The sequence below is a fragment of the Pseudoliparis swirei genome, chromosome 6 (assembly GCF_029220125.1).
Source record: "Pseudoliparis swirei isolate HS2019 ecotype Mariana Trench chromosome 6, NWPU_hadal_v1, whole genome shotgun sequence".
In the NCBI taxonomy this organism is placed as follows: Eukaryota; Metazoa; Chordata; class Actinopteri; order Perciformes; family Liparidae; genus Pseudoliparis; species Pseudoliparis swirei.
In genome coordinates, this window is record NC_079393.1 from 29450366 (window position 1) to 29472182 (window position 21817).

The 21817-nt window shown below is 54.1% G+C and overlaps 2 protein-coding genes across 4 annotated transcripts; both read right to left on the minus strand.

Moving 5' to 3' along the window:
• Window positions 1-970: 970 nt before the first annotated feature.
• zgc:158868 (uncharacterized protein LOC791147 homolog) lies at window positions 971-11818 on the minus strand. 3 transcript variants are annotated; one of them, XM_056416127.1, is made up of 7 exons: window positions 11633-11818; window positions 8427-8481; window positions 5097-5293; window positions 3707-3764; window positions 3453-3620; window positions 2535-2645; window positions 971-1288 (listed from the first exon to the last, which is right to left on the minus strand). In XM_056416127.1, exons 1-7 carry the CDS (start codon window positions 11777-11779, stop codon window positions 1005-1007), a joined length of 1020 nt encoding a protein of 339 aa, XP_056272102.1. In that variant the 5' UTR covers window positions 11780-11818; the 3' UTR covers window positions 971-1004. The 3 variants fall into 3 exon arrangements, with proteins under 3 accessions (XP_056272102.1, XP_056272103.1, XP_056272104.1); XM_056416128.1 differs by lacking the exon at window positions 11633-11818 and adding an exon at window positions 10841-11528; XM_056416129.1 differs by having other exon boundaries at window positions 1041-1288; window positions 3453-3574; window positions 11633-11811.
• Window positions 11819-14459: 2641 nt separating this feature from the next.
• On the minus strand, window positions 14460-21532 carry LOC130194907 (G1/S-specific cyclin-D1-like). Its single transcript, XM_056416125.1, has 5 exons — window positions 21060-21532; window positions 18496-18711; window positions 15766-15925; window positions 15452-15600; window positions 14460-15386 (listed from the first exon to the last, which is right to left on the minus strand). Exons 1-5 carry the CDS (start codon window positions 21501-21503, stop codon window positions 15225-15227), a joined length of 1131 nt encoding a protein of 376 aa, XP_056272100.1. The 5' UTR covers window positions 21504-21532; the 3' UTR covers window positions 14460-15224.
• Window positions 21533-21817: the final 285 nt, after the last annotated feature.

Sequence of the window (21817 nt, forward strand, 5' to 3'; positions counted from 1 at the left end):
GGTGACAATGGAAGATTCTGTAGCTAAGCTAGCGTAGCTATATGCTAAATTTAATAATGGATTAAAAATCGATATGCTGTTTAATAATGGGTAAACACGATAACGCGAACGTTTGCTGATAACACACGCCCTCCAATAATTAATACCGTTACGATCAAACATTTCTCAAAACTGGACTTTCAATCCAAACGTGAAGTGATCGATAATGGGAGACCAATGCCGGAGCTCAAATGTGTGCTTCAAACGAAGGACAGAAGATAACTTGATCGACTCCACACAATAAAGGCAAATGGCTTCACACAGTGAGTGGTTGTGATCACTTGTGAGGAGTTTACCTTGGACAGAAAGAGATGAAGCGCCGGTGTTAGCTGAGCTGCTGCATCGAACACATGACACTCCTGTCATTTAATTCCACGCTGTGTTCAAATGCTTCTTCATATTAGTTGTATTTCCTCCCTTCGACGAAATAGATTTTTGACACACGTTACAAGTGGCGTAGTTGTCATTTTGTCGTGTGAAATAGAGCCAAACTTTAGAGCGCTTCTGCCTCGTTGCCATGTTTGCTGCAGTCTGAAGAAACTAAAAAAGTTTGCGCATGCGCAACGCCACAGAGGACCGTTAGCAGAACCGTTAAAGAATTTGGCTAACGATCCCAAACAATCGGTTCACTGGGAACCGGTTCTAAAACAGAACCGGTTCTCGATGCCCATCCCTATCTCTATGACAACATAATAACATATTTATAACCTTTAATGTGATCAAGAGTCTCTATGAAGGCTTCATGACAACATAACATGTTTATAACCTTTAATGTGATCAAGAGTCTCTATGAAGGCTTCATGACAACATAATAACATGTTTATAACCTTTAATGTGATCAAGAGTCTCTATGAAGGCTTCATGACAACATAATAACATGTTTATAACCTTTAATGTGATCAAGAGTCTCTATGAAGGCTTTATGACAACATAATAACATGTTTATAACCTTTAATGTGATAAGTTTAAAGTTCTCCTAATAACAAAAGAATGAAACGAGAGGATTTTAAGAACATATTCCTTTCAAAATGAGTTATTTTTATTGTATTTTTGCAGTCACATTTCCTCAGACAAAAGGGTCCCGCCCCCCGGTGCAGGTCCTCGTGGTCCGGGTCTGGTGGGCCCGGCTGGACCACTACCAGGGGATGGTGTTGCCCTGCCAGTCCACGAGCATCCCGGCGTCCTTGTTGCCGAGCGACGTCATGACGTCCAGCATGGCGAGCACGCTGTCCTCGGTGGAGAGGACGCCCTGAGGCGGAAAGAAGGACGTCAGGGGAACAGAGGCGTCACAAGCTCTACGCTCAAATCATCATGAGGACTTATCTGCTTGAAACTTTTGTTTTCTAAAACATTGTAACAGGAGGAAGAACCTCGCTCGTCTCCGATGTCCGTCTCACGTTTTGAGAACGTGGTCTGAAGAAAGGTGCAAGGTGCTCTTCATGACTCAGTTACTCGTGACAACGTACTTACTCACAACAGAATCATGTTCATTCACTCCCTCGCTAACTGGAGGGGGAGGGGCTGGAAGGGCTCCGTTTGAGTAGTTTCTTTTATAACCGCAGCATAGTTTACCCTTAATCTCCTCGACAGACAAAGGTGTTTAGTCTTTCACATGTGTAGATAAGGAGTGTGTGTGGGGGGGGGGCACAGGGACTCCATATGCACAGGGGCCTTGACTCTACCATTGTGGCTCTGCACACAGCAAACCGAGACCGGCAGGAAGAACCTGCCTTCTACACGAGTCATTTCTCGGTTGCCTGGTTAGAAACCTCTGTGGTCCAATCAGAGGACGGTGACGCTCCTCCACACTGAAACACCTTTCAGCTAAATGCTAACAATGCTAACAAGTTTAGCGGGTGATCGTCATCATCTTCATGTTCGAGCAGACATCTGCATAATTATCACGACACTACAAAGTGAGGCCTCATGAGCTCGTTAGTTACTACTCATTCAGAATGTTGGCCTGACCGCAGGTGAGAGGCCAGGATATCAAAGATGTCCGCTTCCATCCTCTGAACCAGGTATTATTGAGAGGTTTGAGTCCTGACAGGTGTAGTTTCACCTAGAGAGGCGGAGCCTCTTCGTCAGACTCCCTGTGGAGAGGCCGGGCCAGAGACGAGCATCAGGAATGCAGGAAGCGGTTCAGACGCGTCACGCTGCCAGAAACCACTCAGCAGACAATGCCCAGCGCGGGTTCGTCACGCCAACACAACACAGGCGTGTAGCGCCGTGTGTCCAACACAAGGAGCGAGGACACCGAGGCGCTGTGGAGACGGATCATATTTACAGGCTGCTCATACGTTTGAGTCAATGAAAGCGTCGTGAAGTGCACTCGTTCTCCAGCTGCCCACGGCATGCAACGTGCATTACCACGGTCCACCACTAGGAGCCCCCGTGTGGGGCCAGTTCCACCAGAAGGCGTGTCTGTGTGTTCACGACGGAGAACAAAGACGTGTTCCGACACACCTGCTGACGGTGAAGGTGTGCGGCCTCACCTGGGCTCCTCCCATCCGCGTGCGGACCCAGCCCGGGTGGATGGCCGTCACCAAGATGTTGTGCTTCTTGAAGTCTTCTGATTGACAGCGCGTCACCATGTTCAGTGCTGCCTAGCAACCAACAGCAGAAAGGACAGAAGCTTAGAACACGGAACTCATCTAAGGAGACTCAAATCAACCGTGTGGTCTTTAGGGTCCGATACAGAGGAATCCCTCCTAACCCCCAAGGATCCTAACCCCCTAGGATCCTAACCCCCAAGGATCCTAACCCCCTAGGATCCTAACCCCCAAGGATCCTAACCCCCTAGAATCCTAACACCCTATGATCCTAACCCCCTAGGATCCTAACTCCCTAGGATCCTAACCCCCAAGGATCCTAACCCCCTAGGATCCTAACCCCCAAGGATCCTAACCCCCTATGATCCTAACCCCCTAGGATCCTAACACCCTATGATCCTAACCCCCTAGGATCCTAACTCCCTAGGATCCTAACCCCCAAGGATCCTAACCCCCTAGGATCCTAACCCCAAGGATCCTAACCCCCTAGGATCCTAACCCCCTACCATCCTAACCCCCTATGATCCTAACCCCCTATGATCCTAACCACCTAGGATCCTAACCCCCTATGATCCTAACCACCTACCATCCTAACCCCCTATGATCCTAACACCCTATGATCCTAACCCCCTATGATCCTAACCACCTATGATCCTAACCCCCTATGATCCTAACCCCCTAGGATCCTAACCCCCTACGATCCTAACCCCCTAGGATCCTAACCCCCAAGGTGCTGATTGTGCAACCTTGGGTCCTCCAATGGGAGGAGAGTGAGTCTTATCCTTCACTGATCACTGATGAGCACATGAGTAAATACAGGAAACCGGTTCTAACCGGACTAGGCGTGGTCTCTGGCGGTACCTTGCTGGCCCTGTACGGGTACATCGGAGCGCGAGCAAAGGTCTCTGGGCATTTGTGCATGGACGAGAAGGTCGACGAGAGGTTGATGATGGCCGACCTCCTGCAGGACATCGTCTCTTTCTCTGAGACAGACGTGTGCGTTATGGCAAACGGAAGATAATGACACAACTAATATTCAATGACAATATACCACTGTTCATTTCCACCGTGAGATAATGCACTGCTCATGAGCGTCAGGCAAAAGGTTTCATTACCAGAGTCCTCTTCAGGGGAGCCCATCTCTGCTGCCCTCTTGAGGAGTGGAAGGAACATCTAGAGAGCGAGAGAGAGAGAGAGAGAGAGAGAGGAGAGAGAGAGGAGAGAGGAGGAGGAGGAGGGAGGAGGAGGGAGAGGAGAGAGAGAGAGGAGGAGAGGAGAGAGGGAGAGAGAGAGAGGAGAGAGGTGAGACAGAGAGAGAGCGAGAGGAGGAGAGAGGAGAGAGCAGGGAGGAGAGGGAGGAGAGAGAGAGAGCGAGAGAGGGAGGGGGAGGAGAGGGAGTGAGAGAGAGGGAGGAGAGAGAGCGAGAGAGAGAGGAGAGAGAGAGAGAGCGAGAGAGGAGAGAGCGAGAGAGGGAGAGAGAGGGAGGAAGGAGAGAGAGAGCGAGAGAGAGAGAGCGAGAGGGAGGAGAGAGAGACAGAGAGAGTGAGAGAGGAGAGAGGGAGAGAGAGGGAGGAAGGAGAGAGAGAGCGAGAGAGAGAGAGAGGAGAGAGAGAGAGAGAGAGCGAGAGACAGAGGAGAGAGGGAGAGAGAGCGAGAGAGAGAGAGCGAGAGAGAGAGAGGAGAGAGAACCATTAGAAGCAGCAGTGACGCGGTGACCGTGTTTATCAAAGACGTCTTTGTGCTGTAGAGAAGTCCAGTAAAAAGGGCGCCACCCAGCTCGCCCCGCCTGTCCCGTCTTGCAGTACCACTTGTACCTCTAGGGGCGATAGAGAGGCAGTGTCCAGTCCTCTCAGGCGGAGGTGACCGTTCGGCCTCCAGTTGGTACACAAACACACGGACGGCTAAGGGACGCTACATGAAGATCAGGGAGAGTTATTCTGACCTAGAGGCGGTTGAAGTTGACATATTCTTGTCATTGGCTGTTTTGGACTCAATGGCAGAAGTGAAATACTGCCCCCTATTTCTTTTCATATGCATTACACCTTTAATACCCTCTGGGTGGACCAATTAAAGTGATGCACCATGTGCAGCAACTCTTCTGATGCACACATGTACGATGCTCCTCAGCGGCCTGGCTCGTAGACCTCCGTCTGTATGGGCTCTGCACGGCTTTACGTCGTGGCGCAGCAGTCAGTGACCGGCAGCTCAGCGCGGCGGTCAGATGTTGCGTGACGCTGAGATTTGACTCTGTCCTTGAGCCTGCGTCTCCTCTCTGGAGGGGAGAGTCCGCTACAGGTGGCAGATGGTCCGCACCTCGTCATGAAGGACCAAACGAGGTCGTGATCATCGCTCCGACCCACCGGTCAACACGACTCTGGGGGGAGCAGGAAAGATCTTGGACCCTGGACCCTTTGAGTTCTTCTCCTACGGCCTGCCGGTCCACCGCGTCCAAAGCGCACAAGAAACATCCACAACCCAAAGCATGCGCAGAGACACCAGACCGACCTTGGCAAGGAGAAACGGGCCGACCACGTTGGTTTCGTACACGTCCATCATGTCCTTCTTCCCGGTGGCGGCGAGCAGCGCCGGTGCGGCCGGCTGGTTGATGGCGGCGTTGTTGATGAGGAGGTTCAGCCCACCGGCGTCGATCTGCCGGCTCACCGCCTGGACGGCAGCAGAGATGCTGTCCTCGTCAGACATGTCTGCAGAAAGAAAAACAAGCCTCACTTCACAACATCGGTGTTGTTGTTGTGCATGATATAGCTCAGTTAGCTCGTGAGATAGCATGCAAGCTATTGGCCAAGAGACGTAGTCCTATTGGCCGAGAGACGTAGTCATATTGACCCAGAGACGTAGTCCTATTGGCCCAGAGACGTAGTCCTATAGGCCCAGAGACGTAGTCCTATTGGCCCAGAGATGTAATCCTATTGGCCCAGAGACGTAGTCCTATTTACCGAGAAACGTAGTCCTATTGGCCCAGAGACGTAGTCCTATTGGCCCAGAGACGTAGTCCTCTATTGGCCCAGAGACGTAGTCCTATTGGCCCAGAGATGTAGTCCTATTGGCCGAGAGACGTAGTCCTATTGGCCCAGAGATGTAGTCCTATTGGCCCAGAGACGTAGTCCTATTGGCCGAGAGACGTAGTCCTCTATTGGCCCAGAGACGTAGTCCTATTGGCCCAGAGACGTAGTCCTATTGGCCGAGAGACGTAGTCCTATTGGCCCAGAGATGTAGTCCTATTGGCCCAGAGACGTAGTCCTATTGGGCCAGAGACGTAGTCCTATTGGCCCAGAGACGTAGTCCTATTGGCCCAGAGATGTAGTCCTATTGGCCCAGAGACGTAGTCCTATTGGCCGAGAGACGTAGTCCTCTATTGGCCCAGAGACGTAGTCCTATTGGCCCAGAGACGTAGTCCTATTGGCCGAGAGACGTAGTCCTATTGGCCCAGAGACGTAGTCCTATTGGCCCAGAGATGTAGTCCTATTGGCCCAGAGACGTAGTCCTATTGGCCCAGAGATGTAGTCCTATTGGCCCAGAGACGTAGTCCTATTGGCCCAGAGATGTAGTCCTATTGGCCCAGAGACGTAGTCCTATTGGCCCAGAGATGTAGTCCTATTGGCCCAGAGACGTAGTCCTATTGGCCCAGAGACGTAGTCCTATTGGCCCAGAGATGTAGTCCTATTGGCCCAGAGACGTAGTCCTATTGGCCCAGAGATGTAGTCCTATTGGGCCAGAGACGTAGTCCTATTGGCCGAGAGACGTAGTCCTATTGGCCCAGAGATGTAGTCCTATTGGCCCAGAGACGTAGTCCTATTGGCCGAGAGACGTAGTCATATTTACCGAGAAACGTAGTCCTATTGGCCCAGAGACGTAGTCCTATTGGCCCAGAGACGTAGTCCTCTATTGGCCGAGAGACGTAGTCCTATTGGCCAAGAGACGTAGTCCTATTGGCCGAGAGACGTAGTCCTATTGGCCCAGAGATGTAGTCCTATTGGCCCAGAGACGTAGTCCTATTGGCCGAGAGACGTAGTCCTCTATTGGCCCAGAGACGTAGTCCTATTCTGCCCAGAGACGTAGTCCTATTGGCCGAGAGACGTAGTCCTATTGGCCCAGAGACGTAGTCCTATTGGCCCAGAGATGTAGTCCTATTGGCCCAGAGACGTAGTCCTATTGGCCGAGACGAGTCCTATTTGGCCGAGAAACGTAGTCCTATTGGCCCAGAGACGTAGTCCTATTGGCCCAGAGACGTAGTCCTCTATTGGCCGAGAGACGTAGTCCTATTGGCCAAGAAACGTAGTCCTATTGGCCGAGAGGTAGTCCTCTATTGGCCAAGAGACTTAGTCCTCTATTGGCCTTGAGAGGTAGTCCTATTGGCCCAGAGACGTAGTCCTATTGGCCCAGAGACGTAGTCCTATTGGCCGAGAGACGTAGTCCTCTATTGGCCAAGAGAGGTAGTCCTCTATTGGCCAAGAGAGGTAGTCCTCTATTGGCCCAGAGACGTAGTCCTCTATTGGCCAAGAGACTTAGTCCTCTATTGGCCCAGAGACGTAGTCCTATTGGCCCAGAGACGTAGTCCTCTATTGGCCAAGAGACTTAGTCCTCTATTGGCCAAGAGAGGTAGTCCTCTATTGGCCCAGAGACGTAGTCCTATTGGCCCAGAGACGTAGTCCTATTGGCCGAGAGACGTAGTCCTCTATTGGCCAAGAGAGGTAGGCCTCTATTGGCCAAGAGATGTAGTCCTCTATTGGCCCAGAGACGTAGTCCTCTATTGGCCAAGAGACTTAGTCCTCTATTGGCCAAGAGACGTAGTCCTCTATTGGCCAAGAGACTTAGTCCTCTATTGGCCCAGAGACGTAGTCCTATTGGCCCAGAGACGTAGTCCTCTATTGGCCAAGAGACTTAGTCCTCTATTGGCCAAGAGAGGTAGTCCTCTATTGGCCCAGAGAAGTAGTCCTATTGGCCCAGAGACGTAGTCCTATTGGCCGAGAGACGTAGTCCTCTATTGGCCAAGAGAGGTAGGCCTCTATTGGCCAAGAGATGTAGTCCTCTATTGGCCCAGAGACGTAGTCCTCTATTGGCCAAGAGACTTAGTCCTCTATTGGCCAAGAGACGTAGTCCTCTATTGGCCAAGAGACTTAGTCCTCTATTGGCCAAGAGAGGTAGTCCTCTATCGGCCCAGAGACGTAGTCCTATTGGCCCAGAGATGTAGTCCTCTATTGGCCAAGAGACTTAGTCCTCAATTGGCCAAGAGAGGTAGTCCTCTATTGGCCCAGAGACGTAGTCCTATTGGCCCAGAGACGTAGTCCTATTGGCCCAGAGATGTAGTCCTATGGGCCCAGAGACGTAGTCCTATTGGCCCAGAGACGTAGTCCTATTGGCCCAGAGACGTAGTCCTATGGGCCCAGAGACGTAGTCCTATTGGCCCAGAGATGTAGTCCTATTGGCCCAGAGACGTAGTCCTATTGGCCCAGAGACGTAGTCCTATTGGCCCAGAGACGTAGACACGGCACAATTAAAACGAGATTGCCGATTAGGGAATGATGAAAGTCTCCCAGGTTGAAGGGGAGCGAGTGTTGGCAGCCGGTCTGAACTCAATGGAGCAGACCTCGGAGTGAGGCTCCCTGAGTGTGAGCCGGTCAGCTGAGACGCTGGTCAACAGGCTCCAGAGCTGCTGGACTACAAGGACTCTCCGGACACCGAACACTCAGCCCATGAACCCTGGAACGTGGTTGGCTGAGCACTGGGCTGCTGACGCTACACTGGGGAAGTCGGTTCCCAATGATCTCCAGGCCGAGTAACACATCAACTGTGTGTGATTTTCGAGGATGTGTTTACCTAGTTTGATTATTGAGATCCTTCCAGGATGTTGGGTTTGGAGGTCTCTCAGGGCCTGAAGGGAACAAACGGAGAGTGAGACGGCCAAACATCGACCTGCTGTCTGACAATAAAAACATTTACTTTTTCCAATGTACTGATCGAAAGCAAGCTATGAAAGAGTTGCAGAAACAGGCTGTACAGAAGATACACTAGAGACACAAACCAGTAGAAAACAGACATTACATATCATTCAAGTCCATTTATTCGTACAAGATGTGGATCCTCTGACCACTAGTGGCGCTGTGGAGCAATGCTGGGGAGCAATGCTGTGGAGCGGTGCTGTGGAGTGATGCTGTGGAGCAATGCTGTGGAGCAATGCTGTGGAGCGATGCTGTGGAGCAATGCTGTGGAGCGATGCTGTGGATCAATGCTGTGGAGCGATGCTGTGGAGCGATGCTGTGGAGCGATGCTGTGGAGCAATGCTGTGGAGCGGTGCTGTGGAGCGGTGCTGTGGAGCGGTGCTGTGGAGCAATGCTGTGGAGCGGTGCTGTGGAGCGGTGCTGTGGAGCAATGCTGTGGAGCGGTGCTGTGGAGCGGTGCTGTGGAGCAATGCTGTGGAGCAATGCTGTGGAGCGGTGCTGTGGAGCGGTGCTGTGGAGCGATGCTGTGGAGCGATGCTGTGGAGCAATGCTGTGGAGCGGTGCTGTGGAGCGGTGCTGTGGAGCGGTGCTGTGGAGCAATGCTGTGGAGCAATGCTGTGGAGCAATGCTGTGGAGCAATGCTGTGGAGCGGTCCTTTTGGGGTTGGAGCTCGTGATCTAAACATTTCCGCCCTTTGGGGGACGAGCGTTTTGAAGACTCAATCTCCTCTTTGGGGTTTGAACCAAAAGGTTCAGCATCAGTGTCTCATCAAGATTATATTCATGTTCATACGAGATGCATCCAGTAAAGGACAGAGGACGTCAAGCCATGATTCTAAAACATTAACTAAAGTAGGGCTGCAACAACGAATTGATAAAATCAATAAAAATAGATTATTAAAATAGTTGGCAACGAATTTCATGATCGAGTCGTTGTGTCGCGCGATTATTAAGTCAAGGAGTATTAAAAAAAGTTGAGCTGAGCGCAGAGCGGCGCAGGAGAAACCAGAGTGGAGGGAGGACAGAACGCTGCGTTGTGAGAGCCAATCAGCGCTGAGCTGCTCCGCTGTTGGTGAATCTAATTGGCTGCTGCTGCTCACGTGGCGCTGGAAGCGGAAGTCATTCACGTAGTCGGAGACATTCACAGAGCTGTGCGGCTACGGGTGACGTTATGAACCCAGACACCAGGGCGCTACGACAGGTTCATCCACATGACCAATGAACAGGTTCATCGACATGACCAATGAACAGGTTCATCCTCATGACCAATGAACAGGTTCATCCACATGACCAATGAACAGGTTCATCCTCATGACCAATGAACAGGTTCATCCACATGACCAATGAACAGGTTCATCGACATGACCAATGAACAGGTTCATCCACATGACCAATGAACAGGTTCATCCTCATGACCAATGAACAGGTTCATCCTCATGACCAATGAACAGGTTCATCCTCATGACCAATGAACAGGTTCATCTCATGACCAATGAACAGGTTCATCCACATGACCAATGAACAGGTTCATCCACATGACCAATGAACAGGTTCACACACATGACCAATGAACAGGTTCATCCTCATGACCAATGAACAGGTTCATCCTCATGACCAATGAACAGGTTCATCCACATGACCAATGAACAGGTTCATCCACATGACCAATGAACAGGTTCATCACATGACCAATGAACAGGTTCATCCTCATGACCAATGAACAGGTTCATCACCATGGTGACCAGTGAACAGGTTCATCACCATGGTGACCAGTGAACAGGTTCATCACCATGGTGACCAGTGGGTCTCCAGGACCTTTCCATGACTTTAAACCAAATTTCCATGATTAAACATTTTGTGAAAACTCTGTCTATACGTGACAAAGTGAGAAGATGTAGTATTTAAACTAACAATGAGAATTCCAAAGCATACCGTATATATACCGTGTAAATTAACATTTGAATATAACACATTTGCATTACTTTTCAAAATATTTTGGGATTTTATTTTTTCAATTACTTTTCTAGCCTTTTTAAATAGCCATTTAAAAACTCCATGAATTCCAGGTTGTCCATGACCGTACGAACCCCGTTTTGAATAAAGGGTTGAAAATTACATTTTTATTTTTTTTATCCGATTAATCGAAAAAATAATCGTCAGATTAATCGATTATCAAAATAATCGTTAGTTGCAGCCCTAAACTAAAGTGCTCAAACCCCTAACACACACACACACTATGGTGTTATTGAGGAAAGGTTACAAACTAAGTGTGCTTAAGTTAGAGCTCACTTACTTTGTCATTTATTAACCAGCCCAGGTGCCGTTGACCCTGAACGCCCCCTGCAGCCAGTGGTGTAGTCCAGGTTATACGCAGGTATACGGCGTATACCCACTTATTTTTCAGTCAGCATTGCGTATACCCACTTCTCAATCACCGCTGGTGCCTGGTGCGCATTATTTATAAAACAGGGCGTGTATCCTTTGCTGTAGCAGGGCTCTTCAATAGGCGGCCCGCGGGCCGAATCTGGTCCCCGAGCTGCTTTGGACTGGCCCCCGGAGTGTGCTCCAGTAAAAACAATTTTTTGACCCAGGAAAAACCCTGGCTGTGATTACACATATCCTCCGGCCCCTGACTTTGCCTCAATTTCAAGAACCGGCCCCAGCTCCAAACTAATTGAAGAGCCCTACTGTATGGGCTACTTAACAAAAGTGCAAAATTAAGAGTATACCCACTTCTCCAGGGACCACTACACCACTGCCTGCAGCTGAACCATGACGTCAGCAGTACAGAAACATGTGGCTCGTCGAACTATTATAGAATAAGACTGAAACTGTTGTGAGGAAGAAGAGTCAACTAAAACCTTGAGGCCAGAAAGTGTCTGAGTATTTTTTTAAAGCTCCAGTTCTCATCAGTCAAGCAGATTCTCACGAGACAAATAAACACACACACACACACACACCTCCTTCAACCCCGCAGAGATAAGAGTCAGCTTTTAAAGAATGTACTTATTAAAGAAGGTCATTATAAATCTATTCCGATGCTCCCTTGTCAGTCGCAGCGCGTGTGCGCATGCGCGCGCCTCACCTCGGCCCCGGCGCCCTCGGGTGCCCTGCAGCCGGCGTAGAGGCGCGTCGGCTCCCCGCCGCGCGCCGCCAGCTGCCGCAGCAGCTCCAGGCCGATGCCCCGGTTGCTGCCGGTCACCAGCACGTTGCCCCGCAGCTGCCGAGCCATGGTCCTGGTCACGTGTCACGCGCAGGCTTCTCCCTCTCTTCTATACCTCTTCTGGCTCTCTCTCTTTTCTCTCTCCCTCTCATGCCATTGCGTCATACGGTAGAGGTGTGGACCAGCAGGCCTCTCCCACTTGTGTATTCATGTGTTTATTGTGTTTCCTTCTCAGACGCTGTGCTCCACGTGAGCCGTGGAGTGAGTCAATAAAGGTTGATTCAAACTGAAGGCTGTTTGAATCAACCTTTATTCACTTCAACAGGTGGGAGGTGACCAGGTAAAGGGGTGACGTCCTGAGAGTGAACCATGAAGTTACTCAGGGCTCAGAGTCCTGATGTCCCCCGAGGACAGGCCGGGGCCACCAGGACCAGGCTCTGAGGGCGGGGCCAGCAGGACCCGGCTCTGAGGGCGGGGCCACCAGGACCATGCTCTGAGGGCGGGGCCACCAGGACCATGCTCTGAGGGCGGGGCCACCAGGACCATGCTCTGAGGGCGGGGCCACCAGGACCATGCTCTGAGGGCGGGGCCACCAGGACCAGGCTCTGAGGGCGGGGCCACCAGGACCAGGCTCTGAGGGCGGGGCCAGCAGGACCCGGCTCTGAGGGCGGGGCCACCAGGACCATGCTCTGAGGGCGGGGCCACCAGGACCATGCTCTGAGGGCGGGGCCACCAGGACCATGCTCTGAGGGCGGGGCCACCAGGACCAGGCTCTGAGGGCGGGGCCACCAGGACCAGGCTCTGAGGGCGGGGCCAGCAGGACCCGGCTCTGAGGGCGGGGCCACCAGGACCAGGCTCTGAGGGCGGGGCCACCAGGACCATGCTCTGAGGGCGGGGCCACCAGGACCATGCTCTGAGGGCGGGGCCACCAGGACCAGGCTCTGAGGGCGGGGCCACCAGGACCAGGCTCTGAGGGCGGGGCCACCAGGACCAGGCTCTGAGGCCGGGGCCACCAGGACCCGGCTCTGAGGGCGGGGCCACCAGGACCCGTCTCTGAGGGCGGGGCCACTAGGACCAGGCTCTGAGGGCGGGGCCACTAGGACCCGTCTGAGGGCGGGGCCACCAGGACCAGGCTCTGAGGGCGGGGCCACTAGGACCCGTCTGAGGGCGGGGCCACCAGGACCAGGCTCTGAGGGCGGGGCCACCAGGACCCGGCTCTGAGGGCGGGGCCACCAGGACCAGGCTCTGAGGCCGGGGCCACCAGGACCAGGCTCTGAGGGTGGGGCCACTAGGACCAGGCTCTGAGGGCGGGGCCACTAGGACCCGTCTGAGGGCGGGGCCACCAGGACCAGGCTCTGAGGGCGGGGCCACTAGGACCCGTCTGAGGGCGGGGCCAGCAGGACCCGGCTCTGAGGGCGGGGCCAGCAGGACCAGGCTCTGAGGGCGGGGCCACCAGGACCAGGCTCTGAGGGCGGGGCCACCAGGACCAGGCTCTGAGGGCGGGGCCACCAGGACCCGGCTCTGACCTCATCATGAAGGACTGGTTGCAGTTTGGTGTTGAACTCGAGTTGCGTCTCAGTAACTTCTCTTCTTCTTTACTCTACTTGTTGTTTGAGTTATTTGTGTCTGTTAGTCGCTGTTTAACACGTCAGCAGCAGATGACGAGGAACCAGAGAATCAGCTGCTCTGATCCCTATTGCGTAACACTCAGTGCCCTTAGCCACGCCCCCTCCTCCCATGAGCAACTCCTGATTGTCATTCCATTCACCTGCCCTTAGCCACGCCCCCTCCTGCCCGTAGCCACGCCCCCTCCTCCCATGAGCGGGTCCTGATTGTCATTCCCTTCCCCTGCCCTCAGCCACGCCCCCTCCTGCCTGTAGCCACGCCCCTCCTCCCCTCTCACACACACTCCCAGGTTGAGTTGTGTGTTTGCTCGTAGAGCCTCCGCAGTGTGTTGTGTATCGTGTTCCTCCTGGTTTGGCTCCTCCCCTCCTTGGTGTTGGCCCCTCCCACCCGGGTCCTGACCTCTGGCCCCTTGTCCTGAAGCTCTGATGAGACACCAGCTGGTGACGTGGACAGACGTGTCCACAGAGCGGGGGAGCAGACGGCGGCCGGTCCGTCGTCATGCCGACGCTCCGAGTGCTTCTCTGGTGAGCGTGGAACCAGAGGAATGGGTTGCTATGGCGACCCGAGAAGGAGACGGTCGAGGTGTGTGGGGTTCCTCCTCCGGGGACCGAGACTGTCCTCCATGTCACGAGGACACACCCAAAGGTCGTGGAGGTCGTCCTGGAGGCGGGCCCCGTGGGAACGGAGACGTCTTATTGGTCATGAATCGACCAGAGGCTCCTGGCTCCAGCTCCCAGGGGCCAATGAGGAGACCGGCCTGATGGGTCTGATGCCTGAGGACCGGCTCCAGACACAGGGAAGACACCTTCCTCTCCATCTTCATCTCCACATCAATCTTCATCATCTACCCGTCTGTCTGTGACTACATGACCTCTATTATTCAGCCGCCATTGTAAATGTAGTTTATTGGCCAAATGTAAACCTTGATGACTCGTCTCAGAAGAACACTTCAAAGGTTCCGTGCCATAAACTTCATTTGCAACGGCGGTTGAATAAGAGGTCAAGAGGTCATGAGAGCCTGTGAGGCCTTCAGGTGGGCAGCAGAGCAGATGGGACTTCTCTTCTTCTTACAATTAACTGAAAACAAACAGCATTTTATTAAACTAAAGAAACAGCTCGGACGTGTCATCATCTCTCCTTTAATTCATCTTCACACACACACACTTATGTCATGACGCGCCCCGAATACAAAAATAACTACAGAAGTCCATCGTAGAGGAGAGAGAAGGAGAGGAGGATGTAAAGCAGCTGAAGAATAAATAAGGCCAGCTGGTGTCTCTGTCCTGAACAGCTGTGGTCCAGAGCTCCCTCTGGTGGTGCAGCGGGGTACTGCACCCCATCTGAACACTGGTTTCAGTTGGCAGTTCAAACACCTTCCAGGTGACGTCACCTGTCCAGCGGGACAGGTGACGTCACCTGTCCTGTGAAGCGAACATTACAGCTCACACGGTGAAATAAATAGTTCTTTGAACAATTTCTTCTGGTGACAGGAATCGACTCGTCGCTCTTCAGGTGGACGTCCATCAAACAGATGAAGACGTCTTCAGACGATGAAGACTCGGAGCACACGAGACAACAACATGACTGTCAACAAACAACAAGGAGGCGTTCTCAGCTGCTGCTCTCCAGGCGAGTCCTGCTCTGATTGGATGCTCAACGCTTCAGAACCAGCGAGTCGCTCGACACATTTGCAAATTACTTTTATTGTGTCCATAAATACGAGCCAAAGAACGCCTGAACGCACCACGAGGTTTCAGCGTGAGAAGCCCCGGCAGACGGCTTGAGGTCACGGGGTCCTTTAGGCCCCGCCCCCACAGGTCTTTGTCTGAAGAGGTTCTGATTGGCTGCCCGGTCCAGTTCCTCGTTAGCAGCACGTGGCGGCGCCCGATCAGATGTTGACGTCCCGGACGTCTGTGGGCGTGGTCGAGAGGTCCTGCCCCTCGCCGATGTTCTTGGTTTCCATGGCAACCGCGTGTCGCGGCTGCCGAGCCTGTCGGAGGCTGGTCTCCAGCAGCGACTCGATCTGCTCCCGACACGCCCGGAGACAGTCCTGGGGGGGGCTCAGGTTAGTGTGAGAACCACGCTCAGGACGGGCCGGCGGCGCCGTGGACCCACCGGGTCGCTCCGGATGGCCAGCGCCAGCTGCTCCGTCAGCTTCTGAGACGCGGCGGCGCTGCCCTCCATCCTGGCCTGCAGGCCCTCCACCGCCGCCACCATGCTGCCCGCCGCCACCATGGAGGGGGGGCTGGCGATGAAGTTCACGTCTGCAGCGACAGGGCAGGAGGAGGAGGAGGAGGAGGAGCAGGAGTCACCTGGAGCCCCAGAGCAACGCCCTGGCTCCAGCTGGACTTCTACTCCCGGCCGTTTCTCGGATGGACGGATGGATGGACGGACGGACGGACGGATGGACGGACGGATGGATTCCTTACCTGTGGCACACAGCGCCACGAAGGTGTGTGCGTGCTTGCGGAGGACGCTCCTGTTCTCCCTCCCTCCCGGCAGCTGAGACAGGAAGTGGTCGATGAAGTCCAGCGGCGTCACCGAGGCCAGGTCCCACTTCAGCTTGTTGAGGACCAGCAGCTCCGTGTGCTGGGGACAGACGGGGGAGAGACGGAGAGAGATGGGGGAGAGACGGGGGACAGACGGGGGAGACGGAGGAGACGGGGAGAGGCGGAGGAGAGCGGAGAGAGCGGGGGACAGACGGAGGAGGCGGAGAGACGGAGGAGAGACGGGGACAGACGGGGGAGAGACGGAGGAGAGACGGAGGAGAGACGGGGAGACGGGGACAGACGGGGAGAGACGGGGGACAGACGGAGAGAGACGGGGGAGAGACGGGGGACAGACGGGGGAGGGAGAGACGGGGGACAGACGGGAGAGACGGCGGAGGCGGGGACAGACGGAGGAGAGACGGGGAGAGACGGGGGACAGACGGGGGAGAGACGGAGGACAGACGGGGGAGAGGCAGGGGAGAGCAGAGAGCAGGGGACAGGCAGACGGGGAGAGACGGAGGAGAGACGGGGAGAGACGGGGGACAGACGGGGGAGAGATGGGGACAGACGGGGGAGAGACGGAGGAGAGACGGGGGAGAGACGGAGGAGAGACGGAGGAGAGACGGGGAGAGACGGGGGAGAGAGACGGGGGAGAGACGGGGACAGACGGAGGAGAGACGGGGGAGAGACGGGGGAGAGACGGAGAGAGATGGGGGAGAGACGGGGGACAGACGGGGGAGAGACGGGGACAGGCAGGGGACAGGACGGGGAGAATTGAGGGGACAGACGGGGAGAGAGGCGGAGAGAGGCAGGGGAGGCAGACGGGGAGACAGACGGGGACAGGCAGACGGGGACAGGGGGACAGGCGGGGAGAGACGGAGAAGAGACGGGGAGACGGGGACAGACGGGGACAGACGGGGGACGGAGGAGGCACGGGGACAGGCAGGGGAGAGACGGGGAGAGACGGGACAGGACGGGACAGGCAGGAGGAGAGACGGGGACAGGCGGGGAGGCGGAGGAGGACGGAGGAGGCGGAGGCGGAGAGACGGGGAGAGACGGAGGAGGCGGAGAGAGGACAGAGACGGAGAGAGACGGAGGAGAGACGGAGGAGAGACGGGGACAGACGGGGACAGACGGGGGACAGACGGGGACAGACGGGGGACAGACGGGGGACAAACGGGGGACAGACGGGGGACAAACGGGGGACAGACGGGGGAGAGACGGGGGACAGGCGGGGAGAGACGGAGAGAGGCGGAGAGAGGGAGGAGAGACGGAGAGAGAGATGGGGAGAGACGGGGACGGGGAGAGACGGAGGAGAGACGGGGGACAGGCGGGGAGGACAGGGGAGAGACGGAGGGAGGGGACAGGACGGGGGACAGGCAGGGACAGGCAGGAGAGACGGGCGGGAGAGGCGGAGACGGGGGAGAGACGGGGGACAGACGGGGGACAGACGGGGGACAGACGGGGGAGAGACGGAGGAGAGACGGAGGAGAGACGGGGACAGACGGGGGACAGACGGGGAGATAATGGAGGAGGCGGAGGAGAGACGGGGAGAGACGGGGACAGACGGGGACAGACGGGGGACAGACGGGGGACAGACGGGGGAGAGACGGGGGAGAGACGGGGGACAGACGGGGGACAGACGGGGGAGAGACGGGGGAGAGACGGGGGAGAGACGGAGGAGAGACGGGGGAGAGACGGGGACAGACGGGGGACAGACGGGGGAGAGAGGCAGGGGACAGGCAGAGGGGACAGGACGGGGAGATACGGAGGAGAGACGGGGGAGAGACGGAGGAGAGACGGGGGACAGACGGGGGAGAGACGGAGGAGAGACGGGGGACAGACGGAGAGAGACGGGGGACAGACGGAGGAGAGACGGGGAGAGACGGAGGGGGAGAGACGGGGGAGAGACGGAGGAGACGGGGGACAGACGGGGGAGAGACGGAGAGAGATGGGGGAGAGACGGGGACAGACGGGGGAGAGACGGAGAGAGATGGGGGAGAGACAGGGGACAGACGGGGGACAGACGGAGGCCAGACGGGGGAGAGACGGGGGACAGACGGAGGACAGACGGGGGAGAGACGGGGGACAGACGGAGGCCAGACGGGGGAGAGACGGAGGCCAGACGGGGGAGAGACGGGGGAGAGACGGACAGGTCAAGGACGACAGATGTAGGGATTAAGATGATGGATTGAGGGGTTTTGTCTCATTCTGGGGATTTGGGGCTTTAAGGCGGCACTACAGGAAAGGTCAGGGGTCGTGAAACCCATTAGGGAGCCTCCTCTGGGGACCAGTGGGCGTCATGGCAACGCAGCCACAGACCAACACCACGCAGCAGCAGTTACAGGACCTCTTTGGACCTGGCTCTAAACCATGAAGTGCTGAGTGAGGTGGAGGTCCAGCTGGAGGTCGTGACCCTGTTCTACAGCGCGCCGACAGAGTGAGACCTCCCTGCCTCAGACACCATCTTTGGCTGACGCCTCCCTGCACACCAGGTGAAGCACCGCTGGTGGAGCTCCCCAGAGGATGAGCTCGTTCTTAGCCTCTGGTTCTTCTTCAAGTCTCCAAATGGACCAGAACCACCCGAGAGCCGGTCGGTGCTGTAGAACCGGGTCAGAGCGACCGGGCCGGGGATCGGCGTGGCCGATGGCATTAAACACGGAGTCCTACCAGCAGCTGGGCCGGCGTGACGGAGCGGTCCGTGTAGACGCACAGCGTGCGGGCCGAGAGCGGGGCGCTCTCCCTCAGCTTGGAGGCCAGGAACATGCAGGCGGCGCCCAGCAGCTGCAGCTGGCTCTTCCTGGTGGGCTCCACGGACAGGAAGCGGTCCATGTAGTTCATGGCCAGGGGGAACACCTCCTCCTCGCACTTCTGCTCCTCGCACACCTGAGCAGGGTCAAGGTCACGGTCAAGGTCAAGGGGTGCACAGTGATGACTTGTGAACCAGCGTTCTACAGCAGGCGGTGAGGTCACACGCTCCTGGAGACGGAATTCTGTTTTTAAGTTTCCATTCCTGGCCGATGGAATATTTAATGAGTCGACTTTACAACCGCTAAGTGCACAAAAGCTCTTTGAGGTCGGTCGTGAAGCGTGAAGTGAAGCCCGATGGCCACCGGGTGAATACGGTACGACAATAAGACGCGTGTCAACAATAAGCCGTCACACAACCTCACCACGACGCGTCCTTGGACAGCAACGATAAACGGGAAGGCGCCAAAGTCTAGATCAGGGGGGCTCAATAGTCGCGTAATATTGGTAGATCGTTAAGGTAGTATTGGTAGATCGTTACGGTAGTGTTGGTAGATCGTTAAGGTAGTATTGGTAGATCGTTAAGGTAGTATTGGTAGATAGTTAAGGAAGTGTTGGTAGATCGTTAAGGTAGTATTGGTAGATCGTTACGGTAGTGTTGGTAGATCGTGAAGGAAGTGTTGGTAGATCGTTAAAGTAGTGTTGGTAGATCGTTAAGGTAGTATTGGTAGATCGTTAAGGTAGTATTGGTAGATCGTTACGGTAGTATTGGTAGATCGTTAAGGTAGTATTGGTAGATCGTTAAGGTAGTATTGGTAGATCGTTAAGGTAGTGTTGGTAGATCGTTACGGTAGTATTGGTAGATCGTTAAGGTAGTATTGGTAGATCGTTAAGGTAGTATTGGTAGATCGTTAAGGTAGTGTTGGTAATCGTTAAGGTAGTATTGGTAGATCGTTAAGGTAGTATTGGTAGATCGTTAAGGTAGTGTTGGTAGATCGTTAAGGTAGTGTTGGTAGATCGTTAAGGTAGTGTTGGTAGATCGTTAAGGTAGTATTGGTAGATCGTTAAGGTAGTGTTGGTAGATCGTTAAGGTAGTATTGGTAGATCGTTAAGGTAGTATTGGTAGATCGTTAAGGTAGTGTTGGTAGATCGTTAAGGTAGTATTGGTAGATCGTTAAGGTAGTGTTGGTAGATCGTTAAGGTAGTGTTGGTAGATCGTTAAGGTAGTGTTGGTAGATCGTTAAGGTAGTGTTGGTAGATCGTTAAGGTAGTGTTGGTAGATCGTTATGGTAGTGTTGGTAGATCGTTAAGGTAGTGTTGGTAGATCGTTAAGGTAGTGTTGGTAGATCGTTAAGGTAGTGTTGGTAGATCGTTATGGTAGTGTTGGTAGATCGTTATGGTAGTGTTGGTAGATCGTTATGGTAGTGTTGGTAGATCGTTAAGGTAGTGTTGGACATAAAAAAATTGGCCCGCCCCCCTGTAATGTTCTCTATAGCACGTCTTTGTTCGTTTATTAAACTAAACGTCTGTTATTGATCGTCTCTACACAACAGCATGTCACTTCTGTCTCTACGTGTCGCGTTAACACTTCGCGTTAAGTCACTTGCTACATTAACACTTCAATACAGCTTTATTAAAGCTACATTACAGCTTCATTAAAGCTACATTAATGCTACATTACAGCTTCATTAAAGCTACATTAACGCTACATTACAGCTTCATTAAAGCTACATTACAGCTGCATTAACGCTACATTAAATGCAGAGAACTAATTTCCCCTTGGGGATTAAGAAAGTATATATCTTATCTTATCTTACATTACAGCTTCATTAAAGCTACATTACAGCTTCATTAAAGCTACATTAATGCTACATTAACGCTACATTACAGCTTCATTAACGCTACATTAACGCTACATTACGTCTTCATTAATGCGTCATTAACGCTACATTAACGCTTTATTAAAGCTACATTAACGCTACATTACTTCTTCATTAATGCTACATTAATACGTCATTAACGCTACATTAACGCTTCATTAAAGCTACATTAACGCTACATTAACGCTTCATTAATGCTACATTAACGCTTTATTAAAGCTACATTAACGCTTTATTAAAGCTACATTAACGCTTCATTAATGCTACATTAACGCTTTATTAAAGCTACATTAACGCTACATTAACGCTTTATTAAAGCTACATTGTAACGAGTCACTTCCGACTCTTCGGGCCCAGCTAAGACCCTGAAGTGGACCCCCCCCCCAGAACGTGCCCGTGGTCCCCGCTCGTCTCCTCTGCTCACAGAACCCTCCGTGGGGTTCGAGACTCGTCTGAAGGAACTTATTCACGTGAGCATTATTTGTCAGATTAAATTGTATTTTGAATGCAGAATTCCCCGAAACAAAGACCTTCACGGCCCAATGAGCGCGCAGGAACTTCGTAAACTCCCGTTCCGCGGACACGTCACATTACAGTGTAACTCACCTCCAGCATCCAGGTGGCCACGATCCTCCTCATGTACGGAGCCACTTCCCTCTGGACGCACTTGAAGTAGTTGGCCGCCGGGAGGTACTTGTCCTCGGCCCGCAGCAGCGCGTCCAGGACCCGGGCGTTCAGCAGGTTGTGGTCCCGGTAGGCCCTCCGGATGACGGGCCTGGCCCCCTCGCAGCACAGCAGCCGGGGGTCCATGCCGCCGGCAGCCCGGTGGTCTCCTGGAGGTTTCCTTTGTGTCCCTGAACGTCTCACTCCGCGCTGCTCACTGGCCGCTCCGCATCGCGCGCACAGACCGGTAACCTGGAGCTCTCGGGCCGCCGCAGTGTCTCTCGGGGCAGGTGGTGGTGGGTGGCCCCGCTCGGTGCTCCGGGGCTCGGGGACGGTCTTCTGCTGCACAAGGAGAGCTCCGGCGCGCGCTGCAGCTCCACCGGCCATGTGGAACCAGTTTACCTGCTGCGCGCTGCTTTCACGGACCGCGGCGAGCTCATTAGCATAACGCGACGTCACATCCGGTCCGACCTGTCACAATAAAAGAACACAACATGTAGACACGTTGAGGATGTTGAGGATGTTTAAAAGGGTCCATGAACCCAACTCTACAGAAACACCTCCACGTGATGACGTCATGCAGAGGATCTAAAGCAGAATCGGCTTTCTTCACGACACATGTCCGCTCTGATCAAACATGTCATTCACAATCACAGCACGACGCACACGAGAGACAACAGAAGAGCAGCACCGTGAACAAC